The sequence below is a fragment of the Lepeophtheirus salmonis genome, chromosome 8 (genome assembly GCF_016086655.4).
Source record: "Lepeophtheirus salmonis chromosome 8, UVic_Lsal_1.4, whole genome shotgun sequence".
Classification (NCBI taxonomy): Eukaryota; Metazoa; Arthropoda; class Copepoda; order Siphonostomatoida; family Caligidae; genus Lepeophtheirus; species Lepeophtheirus salmonis.
Genome location: NC_052138.2, coordinates 15,498,363 through 15,519,774, shown reverse-complemented (window position 1 = coordinate 15,519,774; position 21,412 = coordinate 15,498,363). Strand labels below are relative to the sequence as shown.

Here is a 21,412-nt window from a genome sequence, read left to right as displayed (position 1 = left end):
AATAGATAGGTGTTTTACGAGTTTGTATATTTTAATACTCAAATGTATGTACGTCCTTTTAAATGTAATCCCTTACAGAATATATGTTTTAGTGTATGATAGTACCCCCAATCCAAAGGTGTTCTTATTAACTTTACTCCGGTCCGTTGCTTCCGTCTGTAAGTGGTGTTCGCGGAACATTACAGTTTTTAATATGGCTTTGCTAATTTTTTCAAAATCCTATAAATTTCTCCTCTGAGCTTATCTTTCATATTACCAACGTGGTCTTAGTTTGTCTATAGTGTTCACCTCTCGAACCATGTGGGTTCTTTTTTTAGACATTAATGCAAGATTTTGGGGAGGGGTGATTGACGTGTGAGAGGATAAAATTAGCCCCGAATCACTTGTCTATATGATTGGCTACAACTCGACCTGAATGCACTACCCTGACTAATTAAGAACCGCATTTTTAGTATGAATATAATAAGTGCATACGTTGTACACATATTCGTGCAATTGTAATATTATAATTTATTTTCTAACACTTCTCTACAGTTTTCGTTTTGTACATAATTAAACTTTTGCATCGACTATTGATCTTACATTTTTAAATTATTTATTATATTATTTGAGGTAAATTATTGTTTCTCCGAATATAATAAATGTCTAAGGGAAATTATATTTTCAGCTTTGAGGTAGAGTGTGATATTGATTGAATAATATCTTGCATAGGACTCCAAATTGATTGGGATTAGCCCAGATCGAATGCATAGCTGATCGTAATACCATACAAATGAAATTTTTAATTACAAGAAGAAAGAGTAAGTAAAAGTGTCTAACGTCATCCACTCACTTTATTTTTCAACTGGCTTAGCCTGAGGCCCACATATGATTAACAAAATCTAACTAACTCGAAGATAAAGCTATAAAATCTACTGGAATTATATGTTCAGACTTGCAACTGGGAATGGAAGTTTGAGAAAAAAATTTGATACCGTAATAACAAATTATCCACTCCTTGCTAGTCCTTATTTCATTTAGGAAGTAGGGTATTCTGGCATGGCAAGATTGTAATTTTCTACGTATTTATTCATTTTTAATTATAATTGGTAAATATTTCATAAAAATTGAGACTCCACCTCTTCGAGAGAGAAAAAAACACAGGGCACGTTCCTACTAAACTATAAATTGTGTGCTTAGAAATGAAAATAGACGTTAAGTCTAGACAGTACAAGGTTAATAGAAATACAAGGTTATGCCAAAATTTTGAATTTGATACACGGTACCAGCGGCTGGGTCAATAATCATTAGAAAACGCTACAATTGCACAAAACAAACTCTATAAATTGACTTTTTTGATTAATTTTTTTATATTATATATCTATATGGTATTTTCTTTATATATATTCTATCTAGGAACAAAAGCACAAGAACTGAGACCGATAAGCAATAAATTGCGGCATCAATTCGACTTTGAATGCCTAGAACCGAAACAGCTTGAACCGCTAGGACCGATAAGGGCAAAACCTTGTTTATAAATCATAAACACTTTGGGTATGTAAAAAAAAAAAAATCTTAAATTAAAAGGATATCCTTGATAATTAGAAGAAAATCTAGAAGAAGATCAGCTTAGCTGTAATGGCGCCTTATCAAGCAAGGGCAATTCTACTCTGAGTCCAACAGGGACTTATTACTTCCCAACAATGTCTCAGTATCACTCTCCACCACTCATGATTCCAATCACTTCTGATTACTATATTCTAAGATCTTCTCTTTTCAAGAAAAAAAAAAAAAAAACACTGTTCAGACAACCAACAACAAAAAACTCTCTTGCTAAAAAATGCTTACGATTCATATACCACACCCCACTTGCAAATACATTCTCGTGCCGTTGCCAAGTAGAATAAGAGAGTTAGTTGATGAGAGGCCTTTTCAATTCCTTCAAGTCAACAGAATAAATTATTGTTTACCATAGCAAGCTGTTTTTTATACATGGAAATAAACAATGTGTGCTCTTTTATTACAAACAAAGAAACAAAAAATTAAATACCCTCTCGTCCATGAATATCCTTCATAAAGAATCCATTCCGAAATATGCATTTACTTACTTTTTGTTTTTGCAAACAATATAAGTGCTAATATGAAATACATATGTAATATAATTTATGAGGCTGGCTTAACGTATGAAAATATTTTCCTTTTTTATTCATTCATGACGTAGATGGTACATGCAAATTATTTTTCAAATTAATGTTACTTAGTTATACAAATCAATATCACAAATCAGGGGCGTCCGCTGGGGTAAGCTATAGGGCTTGTACCCACACCCCCATAAAACAAAAAAGGAGTTTTTACTTTTTACTATAATTATTTTTCATTATTCGGGAAAATTATGCAGCAGAGCAAAAAAATTAATATTTGAAATTTTTTTCAAATAATTTAGTATTTTTTGTAAATAACTATAGATTTTTGACATTATTTTCAAATAAATTAAAAAAACAATTTGAAAAAAATTAAACTTACTATGAATTTCTATGAATTTTTATTCATAAAAATTCCAAAAAACAGTCAAACAATGTTTTAATCTTATAGAAGATAACTCTCCAAAAATCTTCAGTGGTATGCTACGTATTTCATGAGCACGCTCACACGTATTTACTAAATACTTGGATGATCTCTCCTCAAGAATGAATGAATAGTTATAACAGCTTGAGACAATATAAAATAAACATAGTTCCGGTTGCCTACAACAACAGCATCAAAAACTTACACAGTAAGAAAATGATTAGGATTTGCAACCTTAAGTATAGTTTCTTCCCTAAAAAAAAAAAAATATCACTCGAGAAATTAGGAAATTATCGATACTCGCCCAATCACTTTTTGTTTGTTAAAATATCATATTTTTTAAAGAATTATTGAAAACGTCTCATTTAAAAAATGTTTTTCTCTTCTCCAATAAGAGATGATAACGTTAATACAGTAACATTCTTAACTGGCTCAGATTATGCAGATTTCTTCCTACTGTGGACGAGAAACTTTTTGAATCCGAATAAAATAAATACAAAACCATTTTGAAAACGTTGCCGTTTTTGTAAAAAAATTCAATTTTTTTTCTTCAAAAATTTGAAAAAAAAATTCAAAAATAAACTTTTTGAAAAAAAATTCAAAAGTTATATTTAATTTTTTCTTCTTCAAAATCTACACTTACTCAGAAAAAATTTCAACTGTTAAATTTTCTTTCAAAAAGCATCAGAAAAATATCTCAAAAATATGGAATTATTTTTTAATGATGTGAGGAATTGTTATCAGCTCAACAAAAGCTAATTTGAATTCAACTCATCAAAGTTCAAAGTACAGGTAAGAGGGAAAAAGCAAAACAAAAATCGTTAGTTGACAACAAAACAATTTATAAAGTTATTGTGTTAGTTAGGTAACACCGTGATAGTCATAAATTAACTCTTCTTTTTTCCTCCTTGCAACAAGTTTTTTAGTATAGTATTGAGTGGATATTTAGAGTTTACGTTCTGTACTCTCCAAATAAACTGAATATTTAATGAGCTTGAAAAAACAAAGACACAAAAAGAAAGTTTCTAGATTACTATTCAGAGCTTGAAGTGTCTCCAGTAGTGTTCAAATCAATGTTAAATATCAAAAAATTTATGACAAAAAGTTTACTCTTTTATTCAAAATTTCGATTATAGTTGGTAAAAAATGGTTTAATTTAATAGACATTTTAAGATTTGATTAGTTGATTTTTATAGGAATAAGACGCAAAAGTTGATAAACAAATGATTGTTTTTGTAGTCTATGCATCCTTTATGTACACTGTACAGGGCCGGGCACTGCAATCGGAATAAACTTTGACCTCATTCACATTCTGAACAAATGCATTATGATATTTTTTTTTGTGTGGTTTTAGCTAACATCATAGATGGTAATAGCCTATTAATCTTGCATACAAGGTCTCAGTGATAGTAATACTGATGTTACAGTCAAATTATGCTTTTAGCATTAGTAAATCTTTTGAATATACAAAGTTTTGAATAAATAAAATATTTGCACAGGAACATTAAAAAAAATACATATATATATATATATATTTGCATTATCTGGCCTTGCTTACCATATTTCTCTATCTTGTACTAATAAACCGGAATAGAGGCTTAATGAAATTTTTCCAAATTTCAGATCTATATTAGGCCGTGTTGTGCCAATTGAAACTGTTGGTATTAATACATTATTGATATTCTAACCAGTCAATATTTGCACTTATATGAGTTTATAAAGTAATAAAAGGTCGTAACCATTTTACTTAATAAAGAAAATTTTTAATCTTCCAATCAACGATCTCACAGTTGGTTTCTAAATACGGTAATTTTAAATACTTTTCCGTTGGTATTGCTGTTCATTATATTTCAAAAAAAAAAAAAAAAAATTGAGGGTTTGGTAAAAAAAATCCTATAGTGATGTGTTGGTCCTTATTTATTTAGTCCAGTCTAGTCTTAGGACCTGTCCTATCGGTCTTTGGGGCTGTCAGTCCTTAGATTTTTTCCTAAAAATATCGATGGCTTTTTAAGCCAAATAAGATATTTGAGGTATGTAAAAGAGATGGGACTAGGAAAATTCCCCGGGAGAAAATTGCCAGTATTTTGTACAAACTTCATGATAACACATAATATTTAAACATATTTGTTTGTTCCATCCCCCAAGGGAGTACCTTCAAGTACCAGTAATATTATCGCACTACAATTTCCTTGCAATTTTTTAAATTAAATCCAATCTTCTAAGAAATGGATCGAGAGGATTGGTGTTGGGGGGAGAGGGATAATTAGCTTAGGGCTTATCAAAATATAGAAATTCGGCATATGAGACTTGGTTTTTTAACACAAGCAAGATTTCCACGCCCACCTGGGAGCTTAAATTATTTTTGGTATTAGAGGGGTTCCTTGGATGAATTAGACGTGGTTTTTAACGATCCCAATTACCTCCGGGACAATCTGAGGGCGGAGAGTATTCAACCATAATGTAGTATAATACAAACATATTACATTTTTACTTATTTACATCATATTATATAGCAATATATATTTTAAAAAAAATTATTATCAAAGTTTGATAGATATTAGCTGCTATGAGTAATTACAAAAATGAGCATTACTTAAATGACATATACGTATGTGTATATCATAGCCTGACGTTATGACTGGTAGATGTAACTTGTGTAAGAGCGTGAGGAGAAGATGGGAAGAATAATATGGTATTACTGTGTTAAGACTATTGTTAAAACTCAGCTCCCTGTGTTATGACTTTTTTTCTGGAGGAGGGGGAGGAGGAATAGGGGAGAAAATTAATAACTGCTACATAAAATGGTCAGAATTATATTAAATAATGAGCATAAAATGGTCAGAATTATCCAACGACCTATTAAATAAGGAGCAAAGAGGACAAAAGAGCACACTCTAACAGTTTTCTTTTTTATCGCCATACTTAGGTTTTTCTTTGGATACATCCCATCTTTAGTTATCAGCAATCTATCTTGGCTATATTGTAAATATACAATACTTATAAGATTTCCTTTCTTTTCTTCCCCCTAAATCCCACCTTGTGTGACATCCTTCAGGCAAGGTTTTGTAAATTGTAATCATTTTAATGTCAAATATCAGATTTTTACTAGCAATGAATATTTTTGATCAGAAAGTCATAATAGTTTGATCCTGATCAGGATTGCAGACAGTGATCCCAAACAAAACTCCCTGGTGCATCCGCTATTAAGAAATGTATTCTTAAAAATAAGTTTTCAAGAAATATATTTCTTGAAAAAAAGATATAAATAATCCATTATTTCCCAAATATTATGGCAACATTATCTTAAGCTCCGCCTGTCATATTTAAAAAAAAAAAAAAAAAAAAAAAAAGGATGAAAGAGGGAGGTTGTACTCAATAAGCTTTATAAGCTTTTTTATTATGTACGTTTTGATGTTGTTGCCAACCTGAACAATTCATCATTTTATATTTTGTCAAGCTGTTACCAACAATAATATGATAATGGAAGAGTGAGTAGCTTTTTGCAGTTTCTACCTGACAAGGATTTTTTTTTAAATATACAAAGAGGACCTCAAAAATGATTTTGCTCGTATTACTAATGCAATTCTTGATGGTACGTACACACCACTTGGAGAAAATATTAATATAAGAAGTTCTTTCCTCAGAGATTGGAAAGATACTTTCGATACAAGGTCTGTAGAGGATGTCCGTCCTATAGTGAAGAAAGAAATATCTAATGACAAAAAGTCTGAAAGGACGAAATTTTGAAGAATCTCCCTGAGTAGGTAAAGATGAGTTTGGTTATACGGTAGTGGATATTCGCAATCTGGACCCTGAAGTGATTAACAAACATTTAAATTTTGTACTTTTCAATGAACAACTTCATCCATTGCTGCTTAAATCCCATACTACTTTGATTCCTGAAGTTGAGAGGCCGATTTCTTCGTCTGATTATGGCCTATTTCTGTCTTGCCACATATACCTAGAATCTTCCATCGAATAATAAATGAAAGGATGAATGTTATTGATATATCGACCCTAAAGAATTGGGCTTTAGAAAAATTGATGGCTGCTCAATTAATAATGAACTATTACGAGGTATTATAGAAATGCCAAAAAGGAATATAAAAGACGTGCATCTTGCTTGGCTTAATATGCGCAAAGCATTCGACTCGGTGAGCCATGATTCCATAAGTCGAGCCCTTGAGAGGCTATCAATTCTTAGCCACCCGATCACTTATATCAATAATGTATATAGTATAGCTTGAACTATCATACATGGGATGTTTGAAGCCAAATTTAGGAGGGGAATCCCACAAGGTGAACCAATGTCTGGCACACTATTCAATTTTGTGATGGGCATGGTCTCTGCAGATACCACAATAGTTGACCCCTTAAGTATGTCAGAGGCAGTTACTATAGGAAATATATAATATACTGATGATACTATACTTTATAGTAACCATATTCACAGTTTGCAACGAAATCTGGCAAGCTTTGAAGAGAGTGCAGCCCTGGTTGGATTATCCCCAGTGATGAAAATGTCCCGCCGGTATGTTAAAAAAAAATAAACCGAAAATTAACGTGGTAACCCTTACAATTTGAAGAATGTTTGAGAGTAGAGAAACTTAGCTGTCATGACGTTTTATTATATTAGCTATGAGCAGTTCTGAGAGAAATGGAAAGAAAGAAAGAAAACGCCAATCATACTCCGTATGACGCAACCTCTGAAGCTCACCTTTTCAGTTAGTTATTCAAAGGACATTGTTTATTACTGTTGTGATACTTAGAACTTTTAATAGTGCCAATAATTACATAAAAAGTAAAGGAATCAGTTCCCTTATTAATTTGGATGAACCTTTCTGACCTTAAATTTCATCAAAAAAGGATATAATAATCGATGTTAGTGGATACATTTCAGGATAATTAGTGAATGAGTTTTCCTAATTGACATACTACAATGTCAACATATAGGATTATATCTACGATATCTTTATAAATGATCCAACGCGTTGCTGTTTTCGAGGAAGAGTTATCAGCATAAGGGTACGAAGATATATCATAATCTATTCAAATATAGCCTTATAAAGTTATAGGGATTTTATGGTATTAACCTGTCCGAAAAAACAATTTGACTCTCTTACACGGTAAGACTGGTGACCACTTTAATTTTCGGTTTCTTTTTTAAGCATACTGGAAGATCATTTACTTTCAACTATGGTAATCATTATCCTTTCATTCTTGAAGAGAGAAAATCCAAGTATTGAGTAAATATATATGTGTAAGATTGCTCATAAAAAATTGAAAGGAACACTGAGGATTGGTTGGTGAGTCATTTTCTAGATTAATAAAAGAAATTTACATTATTCCAACATATTTTGTCTGTTCGTCCACCCCAATAACTCTGGTACTAACCGGTAGTTTAGTAATACAGCTAAAAGATTTATCACAATAAGTTTCTAAATGGAATTAAAATATAGGTCTTTTGGTGATTTTTCCGCTCAGGATATTTGAAGGAAGTAATGAACATTAGGGTAATTACAAATTTTTATTTATGGGAAACCACTTACATGGGAGAAACTTTTATTTGTAGTTGAAGAATATTGGTTTTGTTCTCTGACAATAAATAAACAAATTCCCTCCCTCCGTTCAAGTTAAGTTTTGTATAAATCTGTAATGTTCAAAATTATAATATGAATATACAGTTTTATTGTTATAATGTAAATATTTTTGAATAAATGATTTTGACTAACAAAAATTATATTATTTAAATTAATTTTTTCCTATCAACTTCAAATTTAAACATTCTTCAGTTCTTGAACTTCCATGAATTTACCCCATAACATGTTACACAGCCTTTTCTGCATTTTTGCTTGATTTATGAATATCAGTCATCGATGTATCACATTTCCAATGGGTTTTTTTTATTGCTACATCACATAAAATCTAGAATAATAAGGTTAAACATTCCATATAAGCTGAATTAGTGTAATTTAGAATCTAAAATTAATCATCTGCCCAAGAATTGTAGTTGACATTACTTCCTGTATGATAGTACGACTTTCTGTCAAAAGGCAGAAAAAAAAACAATAAGTGGACGTATTGTACGTGAATTCTATCGTGTTTGATGTAAGGTCGGAACCATCTTACACTTGATTTAAGACCAATGAGAAGTTCTTTTATAATGACGGTAAGAATAGCATAAGTAATATAAGTACTTAAAATCAGAATGATTCCAGGGTTTCCATATATTTAAAGCCCAATGTTGAGAAATTCTAAAACTATTTGTACAATGTCTGTATCATACTTATAACTCAAGTTATCATTGTTTAAATTTGAAAATAGGTACTTCTTATTCAAAGGCTCATAACTACAAGACGAATATATTTAAAAGTATCTCATTGGAAAATATATGAACTTTAATTTTTTTAAAAGAGCCTCACCAAAAACGCGTAAATTTGAGATAAGTCAAGGACAATATTTGAAGGATAAAGCTAATTTTTGAATTGATCTCATAAGAAAATACATTTAGACTGTCCCAGCTGGAAGAAAGAGAGGGGAAGAAAGAGAGAGAAAACGAGGCGCTAGCAGTTTGAAAAGGTGAAATAAAATCCCTCTTGAAAGTATGATCCCAAATTCGGGATCGGTGTTCATCAATGAAGAAGTGAGCATGTGCGGTATGGAATTCCTTGTGAAATGTCCTTGGCGATTAGGATTTTATTTTGTTCAGGTCTGCTCAAAAAACTCCGTCTCTTGGAATCCCTCACACACTACGGGTCTGTAACGAGTCATCTTGTCTCTATGGAGCTTGAAATAAATAGGGATGAGTGCATGAATCTATGAAATAAAGAGATACTGAAGGAATGTCTTAGATGAGGAATGATCATATTCATTAATTATAGACCAATGAAAAAATCAGGTTTTTTTTTCTTCTTCAAATAGAGCTCTAGAGTGGGGGAAATGAATAATTTAATTACAAAAAAATTCTTTGAATGTTATAAAAAATTTTTGATCCCATCCTGTCGTCTCTTTTCACTGATGAACAGAAAATGAAGTTTCCAATAGTTTAATGATTTGTTGGCATCTGACCAAGATTTAAAAGATTGGAAAATTAAGGCTTCTTTTTGGTTTAAAAAAGAGGAAGATTTTTCTTCCAAATTGAAAAATTGGTCATTGTACTTCTATAATAATTTAAAAGCATTTAAACAACTTAAAATATTCTTGATAATAATTTTTATTCAAATTTTGTACAAAAATAAATTATTTATTCATTTATACAATAATTAAAATATAATTATACTACTTATGGAAAAGAATTACTCTCTATAAGTAGTAGTATTTAATGTATAATATAATTTCAAGAACAAGGAAATCTTACGTGCAGTGTACATATATTTGAATATTCCAACCAATACAGATATTATATTACGTGATACAAAGGACAATCCTGATGTATTTATGTTTAATTAATCTATAACCAATTGTTTATAAATAAATTCCTCCAGTTTTACTTCAATAAACTTCATTGGTGGATCAAAGAGTCAACTTTACATAGTTTAAGCAAGTATGTCTTTATTCCATCCCATTTTTTCCTTTTATCCAATAATTTCAGATTTTTTTTGATAATTGACGATCACGTCATTAATTATTCCTCAAATTTTATTGACTAGGAAAATATTTTTATCCACGAAATGTCCATTATGAGTCACTACTAGTTTTTTTAAAAACATATCTTATATTTATAAGTCTGTTTTTGGTGTTATCACACGTATAATCCAAAATAATCAAACAAATCAGTCTGAAATTTAGCAAATAGACGTTTAAAATAACCAAGCATATTCCTTTTATATTTTTTTGCGCCTCTGAGATCATTCAAAGCCTGTATTTGACCGAAATAAAACTTTTTTTTCTTTCTCTATGACTGGTTCTCCCATCTCTTTGTACATTTCTCACTCTGTCTCTTTCTACATCTCTCTGTCTGTGTCATTGTACATCCCTCTCTCTGTCTCTTTTCTTCTACCTTCTTTCTTTGTTTATATTATCCTCTATGCCCACCTGTAACATGGTAACCCTCTGTTAGTACATACATAAAATAAACCTATTAATATACGTAATTATATAACAGCTTGATGATAATTTTTGGGACTAAACCCCCGACATGATAAATGTCTCCCTCCCTCCTTGTCACTACAAATTAAAAACATTTTTGTCTGTAGAATTCACCTTGGATAATTAGGTGTAGAGTAATATGTGCCCCTAGAGACAAAAAGTATTCTTGTAGCAAATTAAATTTGTATACGCAATCGAGCATATGGTCGTCGTTTCGCTTTGGTCCTATGGTTAAAAATGCCTTTCGCACGGCTTTACCACACAAATACATAAAATATAATGTATTTTATTGCCAGCTATTAATTTTTTGGCTTGTTAATACCTTATCAGTGTTTTGAACGTTGATTGATTGAATTAAAATTAGGTATTGTTAACCTGTGAACAATTCCTAACAATTTATATAATTTTGTAATGTATTTCATATTTCCTTCCCCCTTGTTCTTATCTTCTTGTTTTTTCTTTTATATATATATGTATTAAAAGTACTCTATTTTACGTAGTATAAATAGTCATGTATTTTGTAAATAAATTAGAGTAGGGGTTTGTATTATAAAGAATACAGATGACCTTATAAAAAGTGTAGTCTTATTCCTCCACGCCATTTCTTCTTCTCATTTGTCTCTCGGTCATCCTGGATCTCTCCACCTATAAATAAGTTTGTGTCTCTCCCTCGTCAAGACACAACAAATCTTGAATCAGTTGAGCTGGAATTAGCTCTTGTTAAGTTAAGAAAATGTTTTGCTAACTACAAAAAAATAACTAAGAAGCCAGAGTATACAAGTCGACACTTGACAAAATAAAAATGTATCCTAAATTTTTTATGAATTTTTGGTATATACTGAGTCAAAGAATGTTAAATACATAAATAATTGATTCTATTGACGTCAAATATGGAATAAACTAAATCATAAAAAACCCATTTAATTCTTAGTTTTTAATTCAGAGGCACACTCATAAAATATGTACGAATTATACCTAATCTTTGCTGAAGGGAAAGACAAAATCAATTATTCACTAAGGAGCCGTAAACAGAATAAACCAAGAAATAAAATATGAAAATATCTTCGTCATCCAATGAATCAAGAAAAACTACTCAATAATTTCAATTTAAAAACAAATAACTATGTAAATATTTGATCATTTAAAATCGGAGTAATATTGAATGGAAATCATAAATGCTTGCATAGCCATGCTCCAATAATCATAATCAGATTGATTTTGTACTAGCAGTAGTACTTAGCAATGTCCTGTGTTACTATGCGTCGACAAACAGACACATTTTCCTTTTACAGTTGGATAAAATATGAGCTGATCAATACGTGTGAAAGATTTCATTCATTTTTATATAGTGCTTGTATGCCATCTTTTTTTCTTTTTTAATACAGGGGTCCGGAGATAAATTCGGACTAGATTCAAAAGTGTCTTTCTAAAATTATAGACTAGATTTATAATTATCCAATCCTTTCACTATTAATTTATCAAAAAATTTGATTCAATTGTACAAAAAATACATAAAGGAAAAAAAAAAAAATGTTGCAGACTTCATATTTTCGCTGGAAAATCGTTCGAACAACTGTTTTGCAACACGAACCGAAAAAGTATCGGTCATGTATACATCATAATTTTATTGGTCGCTTTCGACGTGTTTTTCTCTTTCAGTTAGTATGATTGTAAAATATGTCGAATTTCTTCCTTTGAGACCTCCATTTCCTGACCCACGATAATTCATGACTGAACAGGCTTTACAGCACTTTATTGTATGATCCAATGTGACCAATAATGAACAAGATAGAGTTAGTTAAATAAAAGGCGGGAAAAAAATACGGAATTAGTTTTTCTCCAATCCAATATATTGCTATTTTAAGGATTTATTGCAGAAAATTAGGAAATTTTATTGAACCCAGTTAACAAGGAAGCATTTAAGTATTTACTTATCAATTTTTTTTTTTTTTTTAATACCATATTTCTCCTGGACATTGAAAGTTAAATATATATCAACTGGAACCAATAATTTACTCTAAATCATGTCCTAAGTTATATATTTTATGTCATTATTAATATTGAGCGATTATAAATATGACTTTAAAAAACAATTGTGTATGCTAAACAAGTCAAAATTCATTGAATTATAATATAGAATGAAGTTTTTGACAGCTTATGTATGTAAAATGTACACCTTTTCTCATAATGTATATGGCTGTCATTTGGGAAATGAATTTATAAATATGTTAGTTATTAGTGCAAAATATACATTATGAATATTAAAAATACTTGTTGTTATATTTGCATAAAAGTTTGATACCCTTTTACAATATTAAACCATTTTTGTACAAAATTTATTTTTGATTTCTTCTCTTACTTCATAAGTAGTTTTCCATGTAATCCTTTGTCAACTATGTGTACATTTGATTTTTACACTCCACATTTCTATTACTTCAGCCACTTAGAAATACAGTTAAGAGATACTTATTTGATTCTATTTGGAAATCAGTACAGTGTTTAAGATCCTTTGAGTATCTGAAGTAGTTTCTTTTCCTTCAAAATTTAATATCAGGATTATATTCCTATGTATCATTTGAGATAAGAAACTTTAACAAAGCTTTTATAATTCAGTAACATAATTTTAAAATTGAATCTCTTTAAAAATAGAAAATGTCATTAAAAAAAAGACATTTTCAAAATACTATAGAGGTCACAAAAACGGCCTTTGAAAACTGAAACTTTTCAAACATGACTTTTTCATATACATCAGAAGATAAAATTAACAGATCCACCTAAAAATGGGACACCCAGGTACACACGCTAAAATAAATTTTTTAAAGAAGTTGATTTTTTTTGTGACATTGGACCTTTAATATGATCTTAAAACTGTACTTAATGAATTTATAAAATTATGAAGCTATTCCTTCAAGTACAAGAGGGCTTTTTACGAGGTATCCCGTACTTTAATTTTTTTCAATTGTTTTGGGTGCAACAACCTCAGCTGGCTTTCTTGAAAACATTACCATCTGTCGTTCTTGTAGAGTAATGAAATTAAGTTAACCACCTTTTACCAGTTATTATATATCTCTCATTTTCAGTAATTAATTATTTTAAGTTATAAATTAAGAAAGGATCTTTGTAAAGAAAAAAATAAGTTATGCAATAAGAAAAGGAAACACGGTTGCTGAGTCTGTTTTTTCTTCTTTTTCTACATTAATTGAATAATAAGTCGTCGTGGTGTTAGTGTCTAAAGAGAGAACAATTGCCTATTTTTGATTTAATTTGTTTTAAAAAGGAATAATAAAAAAAATATATATAAATTTAAATATAATTACAATATTTTCCCTGCATTAGCGCAATTTTAAATGTAATTTATGGCAGTAATTCATTTTCTACCACAAAACCTTATTCCAAGAAGCTTTTATTAGTAAAAATTTTAATTTAGTTAACAGAAGTATATAAAATATGTTATAGAAAGCGAAAACAGTTTACTTTTATTTTTCAAAGCTGCTATCATTATTATTTAATTCTTTTAGATAGAAGATCTGAATATAAAGTAATCACTTGTGCAATTACTCATGAAATACGAAAACTAACAATGAGAGAATAACTCTTGAGTTGTAAGTCCTAAGTGTAAGTCCTTTTATATGTGAAGAGACACCCTTGGATAAGAACGTAGATAGAAATACTGTACCTAAGAAAAGGACACAAGTGGTAAATCATGGTAGTGACTCCTCTCAACCTAATAAATTTACAAAAATAGGTGACTCATCTTCGGAGGAGGCTGCTGTGGAGTTACTATTTGGTAACCTAATTGATTTGCATGACCTTGACACCCCATCTGTTGCAGCTGAGACTATCGGTAAGCCAAACGAGCCAAGAATTAATAACACCATGGAGAGTCAAGAGGTGTTGGATTGGGTGTTACTTGAAGCTCCGAGTCAAAGTGATGGGGTGTTATTAGCTAATGATGAGTCGCTTGTTTGGAAACTAGATTTCACAGATAATAATTTATTTGTTGACTGGAAAGTGGGCGACATACTAAAATGGTATAAGGAGAGTGCTCCGGTTACAGTCCTTGCTACGAATAATGAGCCTACCTCAAGTAGAGGGCATGGATTTGGGTGACACTGTGAAATCAGTTCCTGCGAAAGGCCATACTAATGAATGTATAAGAGTTGATTCCAACCATTCCACAACAATCAACTCAAAAGCGGATTCTGGGTCTTATAATAATTATGACAAAAATGATGGTAGGTATTTATCAGTTAAACCTAGACACCAAATGTAACCCTAGGAACAGTGAAGGTCGGAAAAGTGTTAGCCGTAATAGACTTTCATACCAACAATCTAACCATGAGCATATTAATAATGGCCTAAACGTGCTGATCTTAAATCGGCTGTCAACTAGGATCAGTGTCTTAATCAACCACTTTTGTAGGTGTCGTTATTCTTTAACTTTGGAACTAGAACTAGGATATTTTCTCTTACAGGGTTTATCCTCTAAGATATTGTGGGCCAGATAGATAATGTGTTGGACGATGATTACCTTGACGTTATTCGGGCTTTTAATTCTGTTGGTAACTTTACTTTGGGAGCTCATCAAGAATATACACAGCCTTTTTCAAGCTTTAAAAACGCCTTCCTGGAATTACCTGAAGCTATTATATGTGAAGCGTATATTTGAAGCCTGCAGGTATAAGGGTTTACCTAGAAATAATATATATACTAGCAAATTACACAAAGGAATTATAACATCCTGGAAACCCCTCTTCAAAAACAACCAGAAGAGAAGCTATAATAATGAACAGTGGAACTATGATCAACAATGCAACACCCAGGACAGGACAACATGCAGAGAGAGAGAGAGCTTTGATTCACGTGATAATCTGAATAGAAACAGGCAATTAAGACTAATAGAAGAGAAAAACTACGATGGACAAATTAGGGACAACAAACCTTACGCAGAAATAACAAAAAAACAAAAGCACATTTGGAGCAATTTAATCGGAATCAAAAACAAATCGAAATATGGGGGGCATGAATACTAACTAAAATCTTAATAACTACAGAAGTTCTAAGAAAGGTCGGCACACATAAATGTTTGAACGTCGGCACAAATGAACAGAAATGTTTGAACGTATGAGTTAGACCATAAGAAGTTAAAATATAAAAGGTAAATTAATTAGTTCGAGGACCCCAAATGAATCAAGATTAGATCAAGCAGGTGATGTTGATAAAAGCAATAGTGGAAACGATGCATTTAAACTTTTCAAGAAGTTCATCTGTGTTAACGAAGAGGACAAATGAAATGAAAATTTACAATAAGAAGTTAAAATATAAAAGGTCACAAGATGATGGTTGCTCAATTAATAATCTACTATTACAAGGTATTATAGAAATGCCGAAAAGGAATATAAAAGATTTTGCTGGCTTAATACTCGACTCGGTGAGCCATGATTCATTGAGTCGAGCCCTTGAGAGGCTATCAATTCCTAGCCACCCGATCACTTATATCAATAATGTATATAGTATAGCTTGAACTAACATACATGGGATGTTTGAAGTCAAATTTAGGAGGGGAATCCCACAAGGTGAACCAATGTCTGGCACACTATTCAATTTTGTGATTGACATGGTCTTTGCAGATACCACAATAGTTGACCCCTTAAATATGTCAGAGGCAGTTACTATAGGAAAGATATAATATACTGATACTATACTTTATGATTACAGTTTGCAACGAAATCTACTTTATGCAGCCCGATTATCCCCAGTGATGAAAATGTCCCGCCGGTATGTTAAAAAAAAATAAACCGAATTAACGTGGTAACCCACAATTTGAAGAATATTTGAGAGTAGAGAAACTTAGCTGTCATGACGTTTTATTAGATTAGCTGTGACAGCCCTGAGAGAGATGGAAAGAATGAAAGAAAGAAAACACAAATCATACTCTGTATGACGAAACTCTGAAGCTCACCTTTTCAGTTAGTTATTCAAAGGATATTGTTTATTACTGCTGTGATACTTAAGACTTTTAATAATGCCATTAGTTACATGTGACTCGTTAAAAGTAAAGGAATAAGTTCCTGAACAGCAGTAAGGAATGCAGGTTCCTTATTTCTTCCTCAAATCACGAGGCGGATAAGTATCTACTTCATTGTCGTCATATGGGATTCAAAGTGTCAAATTTTACAACGAGACAGCAAGTGTATTTCCTTAGTTATAGTGGCGGAAGGACTTTAGTGAGAGGAAGATGAAAAACACCAATCTGATCCCTAATTAATTTGGATGGGCCTTTCTTACTTAAATTTCATCAAAAAGGATATAATCTATGTTGGGTGATACATTTCAAGATAATTAGTAAACGAGTTTTCCTAATTTACATACTACAATGTCAACCTATAGGATGATATCTACGATATCTTTATAAATGATCAAACGCGTTGAGGTTTTCGAGGAAGAGTTATCGGCATAAGCGTACAAAGATATATCATATTCTATGCATATATAGTCTTATAAAGTTAAAGGGATTTTATGGTGGTCCAGGGATGGTTTCCCTTCCTACAAATGAAATAAGCCTGTCAATGACTCCTCTTAAGTGATTTTCCTTATCCCATTCATTCCAACCCTTACTTTCATCCTTTGACCATGACTATAATAACTTTTATAACACAATGTTCATCTGGCAACCCCTTTTGTCGTTTCCTTAGTGTTGATCCCATCATTGACTCGGTATAAGCCTCATATCCATATATTTTATGAGTCGGAACGTCTTGATAGATAATCTATAAATTTGACATTTCAACTTTTTAAAATAGTGTAGAATTAAAGCGTAAGGAAAATCGAAAAATCCATTACTGAAGGTTATCAGATTATGGTTTTTGTGAGCTCTTTAGTTTAAATTATTGTATTAAGATGATTATTACATTTCGGATTTAGTGTTTCTGAAATCTTCATCTAAAATAATGGACACTGTGACTGGTCAATTTAATTGCTTGCTCGAACTTCATATAGTTATTAAAAAACTTACAATTACTTTGCTTCATCAATATTTCAAGAAAGTTAGATGCAATTCAGAATCAAACTACTGAGAAATATGGATACCTATTATACACGATCGGAACAACGGGATAGAGTCCAATTAAACGAAGCGTATTGCCATTTTAAAAACGTTAATATTATATTAATTCAACTATAACCCTACTATTTACATAGTCGGTTCTATTAGTCTCTAATTATTTGATTTTAAACCACAAAAACCTAACCAAATAAGGAATTTGTGTATAATATAGTGATGATTATTTTTTATACTTTTAAAATACTATTTTTAATGACTGAAATATATTGTTAAAATTTCTTGTTGCTTGTGTTAGATAGTTATTGTATAATAAAGGTTTTTTTAATAATTTAATTTTTAATATTATTATATAAAACAATACATAAATTACTACTTCCAAAGCTCTCCATTTTTGCTTAGAACTTGATAAAAAGAAGCTTCTTATGCTCTTAAATATCTTTTCAAACAACTTTTCCAATTTTACTATTCATGTAAACGGCATCTATTTTTTTAATAAAAGATACTGTTATGAAATTAATTTAGAAGATTTATACGGATAATTATAGTCAGTTATAATTATATTGTTTATAAATATTTACATTATATTTTTAAATCCAAAATATTCCAATGTCAGACTTGTAGCTCACTCCTTGTTTGAAAATTCAAATACAGCTATTTTTTTATGTCATCATTCAATGTATTAATGAAGGACTATTAAAGAGTTACCATATTTTTCCTTCGTTATTATTAATAGAAAAAGGTGAGCTTCTGAGATTTTGTTGACTTATAAAATTTCCACTCATCCATATATCTAGTAATTCATGTATAATGGTAATGCTCTGAACAAAGGTATGGAGAGAGTTGATCTTATGCTAAAGAAACTGCTGTTTACAGTTTATCTATCGAATCCTACGTCATTGACACGTTTTTGTTACATAATTGCGTTGATACCATTAATAATTTAGTTCTTCTCAATTGCAAAATTGTTATTGTATGTTAATTTGATAGTTTGTTATCTTCCTTTACGCATGTTAAAATAAAAAGAATTGTTATCATATAATGCCAATCATATATTTTAAAAAAAAAAAAAAAAAATCAATTGTGTTTATTCAAAGGCACTTTTCATTTTACTTACAAGTCTAATTTTAGTTATGTTTCCCTTGAAGAAAGTATAATTTGTTTAAAATAAAAATATATGTAAAATCAATTAACAATATTGTATTTCAAAATTATTTAATATCTATATAATAGCTTTTAAAGGGTAAATTAATTGATAAATATTATTTGATCGCTCATGAAATCAAAATGATGTTCAAAGTAGAACAACACAGTAAAACCCAAATTCCCGAAAGGAATTTGAAACTGTATACAAGTCATATGATTAATTCCAATAATGAACATTCCAATTTTACAGAAGATTGAACCAAAATGCTTGTATCCTGTAATATTCCACTCCATATCGTTAATCATCCAAATTTTGTTAAGTTGATGGAAATTTACACCCGAAAAGTAATTCCATCTCGCTTCTCCATCAATGTCAATGGAGTCTCAAAGTAAAGTAGTGTTGACCAAGATTTTAAAAAACTTGAAGGGAAAGATATGTTTCTTGCATTGGACGAAACTACCGACACTCGACAGCGGTCCATGACTACAGTGTTGGTTGGTCCTTTATATGGTTAATTTTTGGGTGGTGTTAATCTCATTAATTTAGAAGGTATCCAATGATTACAAGTGTTACTGTAAAAAGTATTAGCAACGTTCTTGTCTCTTATTTCAGAGGCGAAAGACTGAAGGTTTTCATTAGCGACGGAGATTAAAAGCAGCCGAAAGCCTTAAACAACATTTTCCAATTATGTTGCATATCACTTGTCTTGTTCATAGGCAATCTCTGAAGTGAATATATATTTTTTTAATTCAGGTGATCTAAAACAATTGACTACTACGCCAAGCACTTCAATTCAGTCAAAGAGTATATGAATGTTATGTATGGAAACTATGATGCAATCTATAAAACAAAAGATGTTTTGAAGAATGATCTACTTTTGTATGGAATAATGTTTATTCAACACAATTAAAACCCAATCCAGGTAAGCAATAAAGCTTTGAAAGAGAAATTATCGCTACTCCGAAGTGTAACTATCGTAGAAAATCTATGCCAAGATATTACGCTTGAACCTTTCAAAATTAATGTCTGTAGATGATAGGAATACATCAAATATAGAAAATTGGGACCATAAACTATCAATCACGATATAGAGTTTTTAGCATGCAAAAACAATTCACTATTAAATTTCATTCTGAGACTTCCTTCACTTCAAAGATGAGAGTGTTTGCATTTTCGAAATAATGCAGTAAAGAGGGGTAGACTAGGTCAAATGAATTTATTAAAATATGTTACTTTTTGCTAAATGCAAGAATATATAAGTTAATCAGTTTTGATAATAAACATATAATGGTACTTAAAAACTTAAACCCAGGACTATTTAATAAACTTATAGTAAAAAAAAATTGATAAAAATGTTCTAAATGAAGATGATTATGAGAAGGAGGGACATCAAAATCTTATTGGATCAGTCGACACCAAAATTCATAAATACTCTCCAAAATGGCACAATGGGCCTTAGGAAATGGCTCACGGATAGAACTATTCCTGTGTCGAATTATGAACTTCGACGCACATATAAAGTAATGGCTGGCAACCTTCTAACTACAGAGATGAGGTGGGGGTTAACATTCAAATTTTTGACCATATTCAACAGTCATGTGTCAAGACGCATATGCTTCCGGATATTAAGACACGATCAATTAGTTGATTATCTAAAACATTACCATGGTAATTTCTGAGCCTATTTTTGAGGTCGATGGAGTACTAATGAAGCCAGACATGATAGTAACTAAACCCAACCATAACGGAAGAAAGTACTAATGTGCTAGACGCATATAATGCAAAAGTATATTAACGAAAAGCTCAGCTAACTAATTAAGGATGAATATAGATTCCAAAATCTATTGTCTATATTTGGTCAGGTGCACTATTTGAAAAATTATTCTCAGTGCTAAAGGATCTAGGTATTGACAAAAGGGAGTTGGCTTACATTGAGCTTAAGGGCTCAATGATTCATATAAGATAAGGTTAGGGGAAAGATCGTGTAGTTTATATCCTTAAAAATAAGTCAACTATATTAAAATCAAAGCCCTACCTTTCGAATCCATGGATGCTGGTGATCACTAAGTACCTGAACACAGTACCACTACTCACGTTATAAACATTACTACTGATGAATACTCGTTATATCGTTAGCTAACAAGCTAATCCGTACTATGTAGTGCTATTGGCTGTGTGACGTGAGGATATTCAAGAAGAGAAAAGGAGGATAGGATAAAATATCGTACTATCACAGTGGTGCGTAAAGTAATAAATATTCTTACCAGTCAAAATGGCGGCGATTAGTGTGGGATTAAGGAGGTGCAGTCAAAGAAAAAAGGAGGCAGATTGTCCCACATCTCGCCTGCAGCCTAATTACCAATATAAATGCTAGCAAATGATTATCCGGCGTTGTTCGATAAAAGGAGGGAGCGGGAAATCAAATTGAAAATGGTCAAATTAATTAAGATAATTAAAAAAATATTCAGAAAATACTTTTAAATACTAATAATTATAATGTGAATGTTTCGTTGTTGTCGAAAAAGATCCTGATAGTTCTAATTCTAATTCTCTTGGATTCTTCACACTATATC

At 30.9% G+C, this 21,412-nt stretch overlaps 1 protein-coding gene across 1 annotated transcript in view; it reads right to left on the bottom strand.

The window, feature by feature from the left end:
* Positions 1-20,950, bottom strand: part of LOC121123564 (T-box transcription factor mls-1) — a 94,222-nt gene extending 73,272 nt beyond the window's left edge. Inside the window, exon 1 of the mRNA XM_040718691.2 lies at positions 20,875-20,950. Coding sequence (XP_040574625.1) covers positions 20,875-20,887 — 13 coding nt within the window. The 5' untranslated portion in view covers positions 20,888-20,950. The remainder of the gene's footprint in view (positions 1-20,874) is intronic.
* Between the last annotated feature and the right edge of the window lie 462 nt (positions 20,951-21,412).